At 40.8% G+C, this 16517-nt stretch overlaps 1 protein-coding gene and 1 long non-coding RNA gene across 4 annotated transcripts; one reads left to right on the plus strand and one right to left on the minus strand.

Annotated features, from left to right (window-relative positions):
• Positions 1-3549: 3549 nt before the first annotated feature.
• Positions 3550-5995, plus strand: LOC141752886 (uncharacterized). The gene is made up of 3 exons (XR_012590362.1): positions 3550-3624; positions 3772-3871; positions 3982-5995. It is a non-coding gene; the product is annotated as an uncharacterized LOC141752886 (long non-coding RNA).
• A 105-nt stretch (positions 5996-6100) lies between these two features.
• plp1b (proteolipid protein 1b) lies at positions 6101-12622 on the minus strand. Of its 3 annotated transcripts, none has more exons than XM_074611127.1 (7): positions 12456-12622; positions 9640-9826; positions 9379-9535; positions 8990-9167; positions 8644-8717; positions 8359-8424; positions 6101-7033 (listed from the first exon to the last, which is right to left on the minus strand). In XM_074611127.1, the coding sequence occupies exons 1-7, from the start codon at positions 12457-12459 to the stop codon at positions 6962-6964; spliced, it is 738 nt and encodes a 245-aa protein (XP_074467228.1). In that variant the 5' UTR covers positions 12460-12622; the 3' UTR covers positions 6101-6961. The 3 variants fall into 3 exon arrangements, with proteins under 3 accessions (XP_074467228.1, XP_074467227.1, XP_074467229.1); XM_074611126.1 differs by lacking the exon at positions 12456-12622 and adding an exon at positions 10203-10527; XM_074611128.1 differs by lacking the exon at positions 12456-12622 and adding an exon at positions 10234-10518.
• Between the last annotated feature and the right edge of the window lie 3895 nt (positions 12623-16517).

The following is a 16517-nucleotide window of genomic DNA, read 5'->3' on the forward strand; positions in this document are numbered from 1 at the left end:
TGTATTTTTCTTTATTGGCTATTTGTGGATATTATTTAGTGTAACCCCACTTACCTGATAAGATATATAGCACATTACATCAAAAATATTCATGTCCTTTTCCATGACAGCTTAAGAGAAATCTTTATCTATTGCCATTTCTGGGGACAACACCATGGCAATTCATTTATCCCAGTCACATCTTTTATTTATTTTACCTTTATTTAACCAGATAAGTCAATTGAGAACCAATTCTCATTTACAATGACGACCTGGCCGAGAGGCAGCGACAGAAGACATTAGAACATAAATACGACTAGTGCAATAAAACATTAGACATAATTTAAATATCACAATATATACAGTATATACAACAATAGTTATACGTATGTGTGTTCCAGAGAGGTAAATTCAGAGGCAGGTGCAGTGATCAGAAAGCTTGTAATGAGTTATTCAAGGAGGGCAAAGGAATGAGGGTGTGGAGTTTTAGCATCTTTTGCAACTCGTTCCAGTCACTAAGAGCAGAAAACTGGCATGAGTGATGACCTGATCACATTTGGAATGACCATACTAATGAATTTGCTGGAATGTAAATTGTGGTTACTGTTGAATAATGAATGAAAAGGTTCCCATGCTTTATTTTCAGTGGTGGACCATTACCTTACAATCTATCAAGAGTTACATCATAATCAAGATGTTTTGCTACTGCAAGCATAATTGACCCAATCCAGTTTTGCGTGCCTCTCATCTGTTACCTGCAATGTCAACAGAGGAGAAACACAAACTGGGATCAAACTGACTCATGCATGTAACTGGATCACATTCCTTGTTCAAGAAGGCAGCTCCAGCTCCGCACTTCAGTGCAACGTGTTTGGTGATATTTACATCGTTAATAAACATTGTGTTGACATTTAAGGCTCTATTTGTCAGCTTTGCTTCATCAATCAATGTAGCTGGCCCTTTTTTTGCACTCAGCTTATCTGCCGGTGTCCTGTATGTGTGATTTGTTGTGCTCATCCTCCGAAGCAGGTCGGAATCTTTTGTGCAACATTTTTGTCTCCTACACCTCATCATCCCTTGCTCATAAAGTTGTATTTGTTGACATTATATTCAGTAAGACAGTAGTAAGTTACCTGTCGTAATATTGTACATGTACATTATCCCTTGCACAAAAGCCTCTTTTAACTATCCCAATATGGATCATTTGGCTTTAATGGCCACTTTGAGCTAAAGTAGTTTAAAGCTGATGAAATCTCTCATTGATTGTGAAGCCTTCATTTCCAGGATATCATTTGCTACTGTTTTGTTGTCTGCTTTAAGGTTATAAATACCAAGGTCCTTTTCAAGGTGTGTTTCATATTCCTACCCTGTAGATCAGTAGATTGTCCACTGAGCCCTCCTCACCATAAGACACAGTTTGCTCCATCTGAAGGGTATGTATGTGCTGAATTTTAATTGAAAATGCATATGAGCAACCACAATCCACTTGTCCATCCAGGTCTGCATTATTACTGTAATCTCAGTCTGAACATTTAAACCAAAAACACTGAATGTTATAGTGCCAAATGTATATATTTTGCAAGTTTATTATTCTCTGTTCTATGTTTTAGCGATTCAGCTAATCAGGCAAATGGTGAAGTAATTCCTCCCCTAAAAGATGCTCAGCCCGAGGGGTCAACAGTGGAGACCACAGACGATGCAAAGTTAGTATATGAGAGCCTCTTTCTAATGACTGCTGAGTGTAGGGAATTGCATTCATATGTTTTTTTTTTTTGCATAGTTGGGAATAAGTAACTCCCTCTGTTACAGGCCCCAAGCACCCACTGAAGAACTTATCCAAAATGATGAGGCACAACCAGAAAAATCAATTGCCGACAATGTGGAACACAATGACGGGGCTGCTGAGGTCTCCGCAGAGATTCATGTTTCAGAATGTATCCAAAATGGTGAAGCACAACCTGAATCTTCAACAAAAGAAAATCCAGAGGCAGTGCCAGCTGAGCAACCAGTTGCCAACGCAACTGCAGAAAACAAGGGAGAACATGCTGATGCAACAGTTGACCAGTCAAACATAGAACACAATGAGGCCAATGTCTCTGCAGATGCTCATGTGGAAGATCCCGTTGCAGAAAGCTCCTCTGCTGTTGCTGAAGTCCCTGCCTTGCCTGCAGTCGAACTGACACCTCAAGAGGAACCTGCAACCGAAACAGAGCCGGCAAATGCAACACATTTGGAGGATGCAGGAGTAGAATCAACTGTTAAACCTGAAGAGGGCAGTTGTGAGGCATGTCCTCCAGAACAGGCTGCAGAAGAAATTGTTGAAGCTGTAGCTGAGGTTGTGGCACAGTCATCGCCTGACACGAGTGATGTTGTTGATGCAACACCAGGAGAAGAGGATGCTCTGCAAGACAGTGTTGAAGCTGTAGCTGATGTTGCTGTGGCACTTGAGACCCCTGCTACGACAGATGCAGCAGGAGAAGAAGCTACTCTCCAAGACAGTGTTGAAGCTGTAGCTGAGGTTGCTATGGTGCCTGAGACCCAAGAAGCTGCTCTCCAAGACAGTGTTGAAGCTGTAGCTGAGGTTGCTGTGGTGCCTGAGACCCAAGAAGCTGCTCTCCAAGACAGTGTTGAAACTGTAGCTGAGCTTGCTTTGGTGCCTGAGACCCAAGAAGCTGCTCTCCAAGACAGTGTTGAAGCTGTTGCTGAGGTTGCTGTGGTGCCTGAGACCCAAGAAGCTGCTCTCCAAGACAGTGTTGAAGCTGTTGCTGAGGTTGCTGTGGCCCCTGAGATGCCTGCTGTAACTAGTGCAGCAGGAGAAGAGGCTGCCACCCAGGTCAGTGTGGAATCAGTCCCTGACTTAGTGGCAGAAATTGTATCCGAACTGCCCACTCAAACTGCTACTGAAACTGCTGCAGAGGGAAGTTGTGAGACAGGTCCTCCAGAACAGGCTGCAGAAGAAGTTGTTGAAGCTGTAGCTGAGGTTGCTGTGGAGTCAGCACCCGAGACCCCTGCTGTGACTGGTGCAGCAGGAGAAGAGGATGCTCTCCGAGTCAGCGTGGAACCAGTCCCTGACTTAGTGGCAGATACGATGTCTGAATCGCCTCCCCAAGCTGCTGCTGCTGAAACTACTGTCAAGCCTGTAGAGTGTGAAGTCGTGTCCACGGTCTCAGCAGAGACAGTTATAGAGACCAGAGCTGAAGAGGTAGTTGAGTGTGAAATCCAATCAGTTGATAACGCTGCTGTCGAGCAAAGTGTTGAGCCAACACCTGAGAGAGCAGCAGACGGTGTGGTGAAAATCGAGGATGCTGTTGAAACTGTAACAGCTTCAGATGCTGAAACTGTTCAGTTCTCTGACAGACCCGTTGAACTGTCAGAAGCATTAGATGTGGAGCTGCCGACAACTGAAGCTGCTCCTGAGCCTCTGGAAGATCCAAAACAATCCCCCACGGAGGAGACCAAGCTGATCACCAACATGTGAGTAAGCTCTCATAAAAAAAGGAACCACCTCACATTTTTCATATATTCACATTTTGAAAATACATCTTATTGTTTGCTGATTATTTTTTGTAGCTCTGACATGCTTCAAAAGTACAAAGAGGAGCTACAATCCAACCTAACTCCAGGAATTACCTGGAAAAAGACCAGGTAATGTCTCATAATGTAGAATTTCAAACAAGTTATGTAAAGAAATTACTTAAAGTCAACAACACATTTGTATCACATAGACCCAAAGTTTATACACAAAAGTTATCATTGTTGGTGTTCTTTTGGTACACTTTCTCTCTGCTGCAGGAATAGGAATGTTTGTTCATTCTGTGACAAAATAATTGATGGAAATGTCAAGATCCATCTCAGTGATCCCGAGGTGACCTGCCACCCTGACTGTCTAAAGGTTTGTTCAGTTGTCAGCTAGGAAACATACCGTACATACCGTCTATCTGCGGGTGTTGACTGACAGGCTCTTGTCATTGCATAATTATAATATTGAGTATGTTTTTGCAGTGTGGTGTGTGTGCCAAGGCCCTGGGAGATATGCTGACTCCCATGTTCTTTCATGGCCAACTGGTCCAATGTGGGCGCTGCTTTGTGAAAACTCTGACCTGAAGCTTAACTGGGTCAAATATGTTGACGGAGAAGACTCAAAGCATTAATGTGCTGTTTGGACCGAGGACCTCACCACTGTTGCCCTAACTTTGAGTTGTTTTTTGCACCAATTTCCATACTGAAAGCTTTTTTTAGGACATTGGGCTTCATAGAGCAACATTCTCTTAAATTTCTCTCATATTTTCTCTTAATTTGCTGTTACGAGAAAAAAAAACAGAAGTCAACTCAAGTAAACCAACTCCAGATAACTTTATTTGTGTACAGCTTTTTGAACGGCACCCTTCCCTCATGTTCCCATGAACTGTATTCCTATAATCAACAATTCCACAATCATTCGACTCAAAATAACTATTAACTCAGATCTCCTATGTGTTGAACATCTCAGTTACAGTTTGGTTTAATTTACTGAGGTTCAGTGATATCGAACACTCTGCCATCTCATATTTTAAAGTTGGCACCAGAACAACTTAAGAATGTTGTTAAAGGCTTGTTTTTATCTGCTCAATTTTTTCCTTATGGATTATCTCTGTAAATTGATTACTAATAATGAGTTTTTATTGATGAGATATAATAATGTGAATCTCAATTCTATTTCATCACTTTGTCTCATATGGATGTCTGCTAGTGTGTGTAATCTTATCTTTTTTCTTCTTCTCTATCTCTTTACCATCCTTTTTTAATATTTTATTGTCTTGTTATAACGGATTAAGATACGCACTGGAGAGTGCCCTGATCAAACCCCTCTGAGTTTTTTTTTGCACCTCTCCATCACATTTGTTGTTGTTGTAATATCAACTTGTACCTTTTTTTATATGTGTAAACAAATAAAATCTAAATCTAAAAAAAAAATTCAGATGCACCAAACATTTGTAACCATCCATCCAAATCTGCTCTTACCCAGGTGGGCTGAATTATGAATCCCACTTGATCATAAATTGGAGGCATGTGGTCGATTTGTTTATTATTAGCAAAGGTAATGCCCCCTAAACACGATAGGGCAGTTGTTGTGCCGTGTGCAAATACGCTGGCACATGCCAAAGAATTAGAGAGATGCTACCAAGCACAATGAACTTTTGTATGCTTTGATATAGTCATAATTCTTAATTTAGATAGATAAACAGACAGACAGACAGACAGATAGATCAAGGTACTGTTAAATAAACGTAAACAAAGTAAACATGTGTACAGAAGTAATCTTTAAAGTTATCAATTTATTCTTTTGGTAAACCTTTTTGTCCTTGGTATAGTTGTATTTCATATTTCTACACCTCAACTGATGGAAACCAGATGTGCTGCAGTCCCTCTTGCCCTGGACAGGTGTTTCACTGATATTACATGGGGAGATCATGCAGGTTTCATGTTAACGTGTGATCAGTGCATGGCTGCTTGTCAACTGGTCAGAATGATGATGACTTTGAATAAGTTAAGTAAGTTGACCAATGGAAAGGGTTTTCTTTGTCTTGGAGAAAAGTATATAACCTGTGTGATATCTTGGAGGAGACGTTCCTCTTTGGTTTCTGGTGTCTTGCGTTAAGGTATTATGTCTCCTAATTGCAGAAATATTCTTTAACTTCAACCTCAGTGTTTTGTGTGTTTATTCAAAGTGTTTTACAATTCTCCATAACGATGTGATTTTCCAGAGCCCACAAATTGAATAACCCAATCTTTATCTTTCTATATATTTTCTTTCTTTTCTTGGTAAGTAAAGAGTGCTCTCGGACACTCGTAATATGTTCTCTAAGAGAAGAGCAACAATAAGAAAACATTGGTGAGTCCCAGAGATCGATGGGTACTAACAAAAGAGGAACAAATCGTGGATACAAACAAAAATAAGAGGAAATTTGTTCGTATGTTGCTTCTTGCATGAGACCTATTGTCAGAATTAAGAATTAAAAGCTTTGGCAGCATATTATTTCTGCTAGTGATTGCCAAAGGTGCTTATATGTAATACAATCAAAATGAAAGATTTTTTATTGAGACATACTGCATATGGTTAAATAAAGTCACAAATTACTGCTTCAGATTTAAATGTTTTAATCAGCCTTCATTAAAAATGAGCACACACACAACACAATCCAGCTTGGTAAGTAGCAGGGCTACACATCAAACATGAGTCACCTGGAGGCACGTTATTGAAGCATCAACACCTCGGTAACATAAAAACAGCTTATTTTAAGCAGTAACCCAAAAACATCCAGAAAAAATGGATACGTGTCTTTGTTTCCCCTCCTACACAGTGGCATTTGAACGAAGCAAAAATGCATTATGAGTGAATGCAAAGTACATGTATTGTGAGTGAAAGCACAAAAGGAGCTGGGAGGATACACCTAACCCATACAGAGAACTTTGGTACATTCAGCCTCCCTTTCTTTAGTTCACACGATGTTGCTAGACAAGATGGTGATAATGAGGCAGCAGCAAAATCATATTCAGAACAAATATATGCATCAGTAAACACTGAACGGCGTGCATGCAGTTATGGTTTGCGAGGTGAGCTGTCATTGCTCTTAATTATTCATGAAACATCATGTATCACAATCTGACAACAGCATCAGCACCAATGAAGCTTCACAAAAAGAGAAATGCGACCTGTGAGAGGAGAATGAACAACAAAGCTAAGAGAATCATCTGAGAGGAGGATTTTGTGGAGGAGGAGGCCATAGCTCGCTGCTGGGTGTGAATTATCTTCATCTCTCTGTCTGTTGTTCATACGAAACAGTGATGAGAAACATTTGTCTGTTATTGGCCACTAAAGAAATACTATAGCAGGTGATCCAGGTTTGGAAGATGCTGTTTCCCAGAGGATGAATGGAAGTCTAGTGGTGACTGTCCATCTCGTAGCCAGAGATGGGGTTGACTGGGGACGAAGGTGTTGCACTTAGCGGACCCCTTTCCTGCCCAGGAACCGCAAGACTGCGTAGTTGTAGGTGGTGGCAGCCAGATACAGAAACTGCAAAGGAAGACATTGCGATGGAGGTGGGAAGAATGGAAAGAAAGAAAGAGTTGACCATAATATGTGCTGGGATAAACAGCACAGTCAGGCAGTTAACATACATTTGGTGCACTACAAGTGTTTGAATCATCTTTTTAAAGGATCGATTCACCCAAATTACAAAAAAACATATTTTCTTTCTTGACTCGAGTGTTATCTATGTAGGTAGTTTTAGTTTGGTCTTTTGTTTGTGGTGTGCACAGCACTGAAAACTGACCTTGACAGGTGTCCCTGTCCGGATGATCCACATGCTTTGCTGTGAACAGCGTTTGTCAGAACAATTTCTTTGGTTGAAAGTAGTTCCACTTAAAACTGTTCATAGCAAGGTCTTGGAAGAGATGCTTTTTCCCTTTCCTTTAGTGTGTTATATAGTTTTTTGTGCATGTAAAAGGTCTGCAAGTTACAAAGCCCTATTTACTCTCCTCCACAGAAACACTGCTCCTGAGCTGACTGAAACGCCTTGCTTGAAGACCCGCCTTTTCTTCCGTAACATAGTGATGTCACAAAATAAGGAATTTGCATAATACCTGCCTAGTGGCTAGTTAGGAAGGAGGGGTGCAGGAGCTTTTCGGACAGAGGGTGACAACCGTTATGAGAAAAGTAAAGTGTTTTTTGAACATTAAAGCATGTAAACATGTTATAGTAGAAATCCAAAATACAAGTATGCACCTGAAAATAAGCATGGTAGGTCCTCTTTATCTTCCATTGTAATGGGATGGCAGCAATAATCTAAGAGACAAATGTCTCAAAACCTAACCAAATAAAACCCAAACTATCTGCATGGCTAAATATGTCTTTTTGTAATTTAGATGAACTGACCCTTTATATGTGATTCAACTGGTAGTATTTACAAGAGTAATCTTAAAGGGACATTGTGTAGGATTTGGTGGCATCTGATGGTGTAGTTGCAGATTGCAACCAACTACCTATCCAATCACTCCTCCCTTTCCAAGCGTGTCGCAGAACTAAAGTGGCCTTCAGGTAACGTAAAAACAAGGGTTTTGTCCGTTCTGGGCTACTGTAGAAACATGGCAGAGCAACATGGCGGAATCTGTGAAGAAAACCTACTCCCTATGTAGATATGAAGGTCTGATTCTAAGCTAACAAATTCACAACGATTCTTAGTTTCAAATGATTATACACTAATGAAAACGAACCATATTATATATGAATATTGTATTCCATTTCTGCTAATAGATCCCCCAAAATGCTACACACTGTCCTTTTAAATGAAATATTGAATCTGACCAGAAAGCATGAAAATTGCCAAAGCAATTGCTCACCAGTGCCAAGAGAGTGATCCCGGCACCAGCAAATGCAGCTATGTACAAGTCATAGGTGACGTAGAACTGTAAGACACATCAAACACAGGTTAGTTCAGGAAATATTCAGAGAACTGAACCAATTCCTTGATTGTTTGTGTCATTCAATTATATAAAAAATGTCTGCTTACTTACTCATCCATTTAGAGTAGATTTTACATTGATTCTGCACACTGATTTTAACGTGAGGATGCTGATATGAAATACTGAACTGTGTGAAAGGGAATATTGGATTCAGCTACTCACTTCGCTGGTTTTGCAAATAGATGCCAAGGTCATCCCACAAGCCTTGCCTGGCATTGCATTCCAAGGAAGCAGACCTTAAATGAAGACATGACGTAAGTATCTCTTACCATTGCTGCTGAATCATGATGAGTTATGACGCAGCTAAGTTCCTGCTTGCATACAGCGTATCAGGGACACAGTCGTGAAGAAATAAAGATAAAGGTGTGGTTATCTTCATTATTTCATAACAAATTCAACAAGCACTTTTGCATCCACTCCCCGATGATTAATTCATGGCTTTCATTTGACACATTAACATTCTCATCAGGAGGACATGCGCCGGTCAGTCATTATAAGAACAACGCACCATACTGCCTGGCGTCCATGCAAATCCAGCCGTGCTGATTAATGCTGGGGGTTGTTTCAGCCAGGATGTTTATGTTGTGGCAGGTCTGCTCCATGTTGAACAAGAAGAAGACCGGGATAGCAGTGAAGGCAAACACTGCCAGCCAGATGAAAGCCAAGATGTACGTCACTACGATGAACTGTTGAAATAAAAAAGTGCTCAGGTCACAGAGATTTCACAGGTTTCAGTGTGATAAATGTGGCAGCTATCAACCGTAATTCATGATTCTAGAAACTGCTGAAACAAAGAACATTTCTTGAGCTCAGGAGCTAAAAGAAACCAGCATTCAGCATCTTAACAATGACGTCATATTTCCCCTCCCTCCTTACGTCCCTCCTCTCTGTTCTCACCGTTAGACTGAGGCAGCGGCCGCAGTGGGTGCTCCTGAATTCACCAAAGGTCTGCTTGACAGCGCTTGTGGTGTAGAAACCCTCAGCCAGCAGCAGGATACCATAGAGGAAGAAAAACGATGCCAGGCCGTAGATCACGTACTGGAAGTATTTGATACTGGGATAGTCACAGGAAGAGAAGTCAGGTCAAACAGTAGAATGAAACGATTCTTGAAAGGTTAAAAATAACAATTTAGAGAATTGATTGAAAGCGTCACTCACAAGGAGGCCATGACCGCAAAGTCTTGAACGTTGCGGGCAAAGTAAGTCTCAACGAGGACTTCGGTCTGGGACAACGCTTCATGCCCGCAGCCGCAAAATAACGCCATGCCGGCATAGAACAGCAGGGTGGCCACCAGGGATGGGTAGGGCACTGCCCCAATGCACCGGATACAGCAATCATAACAACCTGAGGGGGCATAATATATCAGCACACAGGCGGCACACACCGCACATATAACCACACAGCACATCTACGCCACGGTGGGGGAACTCTTTTACCCTGTGGGGGAGCTATGAAAAAGGGCCTCGCTCTTTCTGCAAATCCATGAGCATATACACCAAAAACCCCCCCAACAGGCAAGAAAGCAACAGAAAAAAAAATTAGTGACAAAAACAAGAGTTCAAGCAGCGATTCCCAATAAAGCGTCCAAAGTTAAGCAGTCACCACTGACTTCACGACAATCTCATGCACTTCTTCCAGTGTAAGCTGCGGTGTTGAAGCAGGTAGCAAATATCCACAGTGTTAATAAATGCATTGGCAGAAATGGGATAGAGGAAAGCACCTAAGGCTTTGCAAAGCCAAGGCTGCCTGACCGGAAACATTTGCTGCTTCTGATCCTGTACTCCACAAACAAGAGGGATCCCAGTGCCAACCAGTGATGTACAGTGCTGCCTACAAGCTGTCGCTACAGTAAAATAAGTCTCCGCGCTGACTTCATCTGTATGTGAACGCTCCTCTGCTGGTACCGACACCTCACAGCTCGGCCCCTACTGACTCTGGTCCTGCCCTCTTTCTCCGGCGGTCACACCAGGCGAGGGAGAGATGGTAGTGAAACGTTGGCTTCAGGGGCCTTAAGAAAGAGCTTCTCTTTGTGGCTGCAGATACAATATCCATTGTCTTTGTGCCACTATCAGGGAGGAACAAAGGGAAGCGATGTCAAACAAACAAAGACCCTAGTGCCACACTACACACACACACACACACACACACACACACACACACACACACACACACACACACACACACACACACACACACACACACACACAGTAGTGTGGCAGAAGGGGTCACCAGCACCGTCTCTACACCACTATGTCAATATAACTACTGAGGCCATCTCCCGTACCATGGCACTGAGTGTCAATGGCGGTGGGGGCTGGGGTCAAGTGTTCAGAGAGTGGGTGGAAGCATAATGAACGAGAGGGGCAATTTGAATATCTTCATAACAACAACAACCCCCACTCATATTAGAGTTTTGTCGCTACACATTTTGAAATCCTTAAACTATCTCAGTACAATAAAACACTTATATAATTTAAGGTTATGGTTACTTTATTGTCTCCCATGGGAGAAAATGGTCTTGGATTTTGGGAAATTTCTGCTCCAAAACCAAATATCACAATAGGGTCAGTAGCGGCATGGCTCGGGAGTAGTGTTGTCACGATACTGGAATTTCTAGCTTCGATACGATACCTTGAATATTAACAATATTCAATACCATTTTCAATACCATGGAGAAATATTCACACAACATTGATGGCATCAAATTTGAAATTTTTATTAAAAGATATATAGCAGAGTGTTTGTCAACTTGCTGTCGGAGACACGAGAGAGCAGAAAGCGCAGCTGGTACCCGTGTATTGATACTGCTCTATTGAAGAGAGTTGAAACCCTTTCAAATATTCAGTACTAATATGTATTGATATCATACTTCGATATTTTTGACAACACTACTCGGGAGGTAGAGTGGTCATCTATTGGAAGGTTCCTGGTTCGATTCCCTGCTCCTCCAAAACGTCCTTGAGCAAGACACTGAACCCCTAACCACTGCTGATGAGCAGGTTGCCTCCTTGCATGGCGGCATCTGCCATCAGTGTATGACTGTGTGTGTGAAAGGGTGAAGGCTGGCATGTGTTGTAAAGCGCTTTGAGTGGTCAGTAGACTAGAAAAGTGCTGTATTAATGCAGTCCATTTATCTCTCTCATGCCAATTTCACAAATTGAATTTTATTTGGAAGGAACGGAGGCTGCGAGTTCAACAAACTGCCACTAAAGTATAAATAGTAACAGACTGCTAGAGTCCCAAAAATGATAGTGCCTGCAGACGCCCACGCTTCAGCTGTGCCCTGCTGCAACAGTGGTTACAGTGATAAAGTGATACAGGCCATCGTAGCCTCTATTTGAATTGAGTGCAAAAGGCATCAAAACATTTAGAGAAGATGGCAGATAATCAATCAGCACTCAAAAGCTGTTAAAAATGTCTGCAAGATAACAGTTTGTAAGTGAGAAAAAAACGGTTAGCAGAGGTTGTTTGGGTCCACAGTTCTCATGGAAATTTGCTAATTTATGGGAGTATCTGACCTCTTTTCACCTCTTTGACCTGGTATGGCCTTGGCATGATGAGAGTCAATGCCCATCTGTGTCAGCCACTCTGATTCCACTCTTGTTTGTTGGTTAAAAGGGGATAGAGTAGGTAACGAGGAGTTCTTTCTTTATTTAAAAGCAAGCAATCCTGGATGAGCCCATGTGCTGCTTCCTTTTCAGTCTTCTGAAATCATCATTGTATGTTAAAATACAGTATATTAGGAACAAGCGGCGATAAATCTATGATCCATCTGTGGATATCAAAATACTTTTGATAAATGAAAACACAGGATTAGTTTGCAGCAAATCTTGCCCACAGTGCACAAGGGCAACATGATGTCTAAGGACAGAAAGGATATATTAAAGGCAACATTAATAAGTTATTGAAATCCACATTTTCAAATCACATAAATAATAGATGATAAGAGTTATTAAAGATTCTGTGCACTCACCCATGTCCAGAGAGAAGTGCGGGGGTTATTGAAGTTTTGCTGGGTCGCTTTGTGACTGTGATATGAGGATATGAGGAGTTATTCCCCGCCACTCCTATATGAATCTGAGTCGCGCTTTTGTCTCATCAACAATAGATAGACCACATCTCCCCGACTCACATCTTAAAGTCACAAAGTCCCATTTCAGCTGCCAGTCATTATTTATGGGGCCATGGGTTCAGTGGTGGGGACAGAGAGTGGCTTATAAATTCTAATATGAGTTTCTTTTTTTCTTGGTATTTGGTGATATCCACTGTATTTGAGCTGTTCAAATCCGTTGATTACACTAAAATATGTCGGTAATTTTGTAAGTTTTGCGTGCACACTTTATACAGTATAACAGCCACGAAGATTACAGATTAAATCAGTTTATACATCCAGTCGTAAATAGTTTATATTACATTTTTAAGGGCAAAGTTGCACAGTTTTCTTTACCTTAATATGCATAATAGAAATGAACACAACTATCCAGAGATTTTTTAACACGTTTTCACCTAAGAGGTGTTTTGTAGGGTGCATTTCATTAACTTTCAATAATTCATCAGTTTGTCATCAACATGCATGTGTTGTCTGTCTGCACACACACATGCTAGACGTCAGCAGGATACAATAAACATGTCTGAGCAGTGTCCTCAGAACACACACAGAGATAAGAGGTACGCACAGACAAAAGAGTGAAATAAATCGAAATGCCAGTGACTGACATCGATGAAGTTGACTAACAAGGGTGACATTGACGGTCGGGTCCAGCTGCTGCCCTCCTTCCCTCCCTCCCTCATGTTTGACCCAGTTGATGTCAAAGCTGGGTTCAGCACAAAGGAGCCAGTGTGGAGCGGGAGAAAACACCATGCTATCTTTTTTTTTTTTTTAGGAGAAGCCCCTCATCCTATTTTTGCTTCCCATTTTAAGGCCATGACAAACTGGCCATAACTGTTATAAAAATACATTAATAATCCCTTCAATATATTACATTATATTGCGTTTAAATGAAATACTATCAATATTTGTAAGAGACTACACCATCACTTGCTGAGGGAGCTACATACACACTGCCATTTTACCAACTGGGCTAGATAATCCACATAACAATCACTTGCTCCCCTCACAAATCAGCACATTTGAGAGACTGATCTGTTGTTGAACATAAATTCGCTCCTCTTAAGATGATGTGTTCACAAAATAATACCCTTGTGGATTGGTAAATTGTTTGATTTGAGTTTACACTCTGTAGCCTAGGGCTGTGTATTGGCAAGAATCCGGTGATAGGATACGTTATACAGGGGTTACGATTCAATATATTGTGATATAGAGCGATACTATAAGCAATGAGATATATTGTGATTTTTTATACAATTAGATAGATAGATAGATAGATATATATATAGATAGATAGATAGATAGATAGTAACTTTATTGATCCTGAGGGAAATTCAAGTTTCCAGCATCTCAGTTCCATAGTGCAAACATATTAGTAAAAAGGCAATAGTAAGTAGTACAAAGTATAAAAAAATATACAAGATATAAAAATACCAGAATATGAAGAAACTGTTCAAAATTAATATAGTGCAGGATTATACAGTTATCACGGTCCCTGTAACATCCAACATCATAGCACTCCTTTGAGAGGGCAAATACACTTTGCATGTAAACTATTAATCAAAAATCGCTAGACTTTTTGAGAATCGATACAGTCTCACAAGATATAGTATTGCGATATTTGATATTTCTGATATTTTCTTACACCCCTACTGTAGCCTTCTTGTCTCATAAAAACCAAGAGCAATAACACATCAAGTAATTAGCATGTAGAAAGGATTAATGACATCTGAAAGTGAGAATGGAGAGAGGAATGATGCCTTTGAAATCTCTGAGAAAACCATGCGAGAGACAGAAAAAAAGAGACACGAGGAGCATTAATTAACCTCGGTACTGTATGTAAGAGTGTAGAATGGTTGTCAGCTTTACTTCAGAGATGTGAATTAGCAATAATGTTGACAATCAAAGGATGGGATTAGGGGGACGAGTTTTAGAGTGCTTTCTGGCTTGGGTTACATGAAGAGAGCAATTCATTCATTTATGAATAAACTATATTCCACAAAAGCTGGTGCAGATGGTGGTCGGGGATGTGAGCAGCTCAGATGATGAATTATTGGATAACTCTTAATAAGACTGCCTAACAGTTATTAGTTAATGCATGAACTGATTTTGAAACACCACGTTACTCTCCGAGCAGGTTGCAAATGCTGGATGCATATATCAATATATGTTTTGCATAATCACATAGAAAATTGTACCTATATCATGATCAGTACCATGGACAGCAGTTTGTGAGTGTATTATATATCAACGTATGTGCAGTATGTATATGTGATGGGGCACAGTGCTCTATCTTTGAGTCATCTTTATGTTTGCTGTGTGATGGATACACTCGCCAATATTTACGCACTGTGAGTGGTAATATGCATGTGTTTATACAGGGGAGGAGGGGGCCCTGTAAAAATATTTGCACCACCTTCTATCCCCGTTATGGTAATGTGTGTTATCTTGTGACAAAACGAACAAACAGGCACCAAACAAACAAACAAACAAGCACTTGGAGGACAAAAACATGTCAGGCATCAGTCAGAAGTGAATTCAGTGGCCATGATCTCCCGTGGTGAGTGCCTAAATTATTTGTTTTACGGCATGATGAAGCAAAGGGAGGACTGTGCTGTTCTCCAACAGGGTTGTTTATTTGCTTGCGTGTTTGATTGTCTTTCATGATAATCTCAGACTCTGCTGGCTGAAGTGTTTGAAGCCTGGGGAAACTGCAACCAGGCGCTGTGTTCCAACATTTTTAAAGATTTACCCTAAAACTGCAGGAGGAGCGGAGCAACAGCCGTTAGAGGCACAAGTGGAAGATTAAGGGAAGATGGAAAAAGTAGACTGTGGTGTTGCTGCAGGTAGATAAACATAAAATTGTAAGTGATGAGCTAATACGGCAGAGAAACTCAGTGAGGTTTGGATAGTGCAGTCATTCTCTGATAGCCTCAAAGCCAGACTATGTAACTTTTACAGCAGTCACTTTGATCACAGAGACAATTATCCTACATAGCCTACAGTAATGGATTCTCTCTAATATCCAGCAGGGGGCGACTCCTCTGGTTGCAAAAATGTAGTCTGATTGTATAGATGTCTATGAGAAAATGACCCTACTTTATTACCTCAGTAAACATTGTAAACATGAGTTTATGGTCTCAATCGCTAGTTTCAAGTCTTCTTCAATACAGCATGATGTTCATTTAGTAAATAATGGTGCCATTTAGAGTCAAATAGACGATAAAGCAGGGTATGCTTTAGGGCGTGTCTACCTTGTGATTGACAGGACACTACCACGGCTTTGTTTTACCCTTTCACCTAAAAGTAATTAGGTCTTATTCAGCGTTCGGTTGAACTTGCTCCAACCTCTTGTGTCACTTCTGGTTGCAAAAAAACAAGATGGCGACGGCCAAAATGCCAAACGCAAGGCTTCAAAATGGTAGTCCACAAACCAATGGGTGATGTCACTGTGACTACATCCACTTGTTATATACAGTCTATGGTTACACAGCATTATACTTTGAAAAGGTAGCTAACATTAGAAAATAATAAGCTAACATCTTCCATCATAAGCTACTGGTCATAGCGGACCAAGTATGGCTGTAGTGGTAAACCCCTATTGCTTAATAATAAAGTTTGTAAGAGGAAAAATTATATCTTTTTTCAAAAGTTACATAGTCTTGCTTCAACCCTGATCCTAAACTACACCTGACCCAACTCCCATTTATTCCCAATGCAACCTAATTCTGTTCACGACATTAAAAGAATACTCAATTTATTTAGCATTGCACTCCCACAACATTGTCAGATTCATGATGGACAGTTAATGGAGATGGAGATCTCTTCTCTTTTATAATTCCATGCATTCTTCTTTTTTTTTCTCAAAACCTGGTGCCTACCTCATCCACAATGCCACTAAACTGCAGACAGTTCTGTCAGAAATCT

This window comes from Sebastes fasciatus, chromosome 16 (assembly GCF_043250625.1).
Source record: "Sebastes fasciatus isolate fSebFas1 chromosome 16, fSebFas1.pri, whole genome shotgun sequence".
Lineage (NCBI taxonomy): Eukaryota > Metazoa > Chordata > Actinopteri > Perciformes > Sebastidae > Sebastes > Sebastes fasciatus.

Excerpts from the sequence above, each read along its gene's own strand:
- plp1b (XM_074611126.1), bottom strand. The coding sequence starts at position 10,242 with ATGTTTCCGGTCAGGCAGCCTTGGCTTTGCAAAGCCTTAG. Across the intron at positions 9,827-10,202 it reads TTGGCTTTGCAAAGCCTTAG|GTTGTTATGATTGCTGTATC; the intron begins GTGCTTTCCTCT and ends ATGCCCCCTCAG. Across the intron at positions 9,536-9,639 it reads TTTGCGGTCATGGCCTCCTT|TATCAAATACTTCCAGTACG; the intron begins GTGAGTGACGCT and ends TGACTATCCCAG.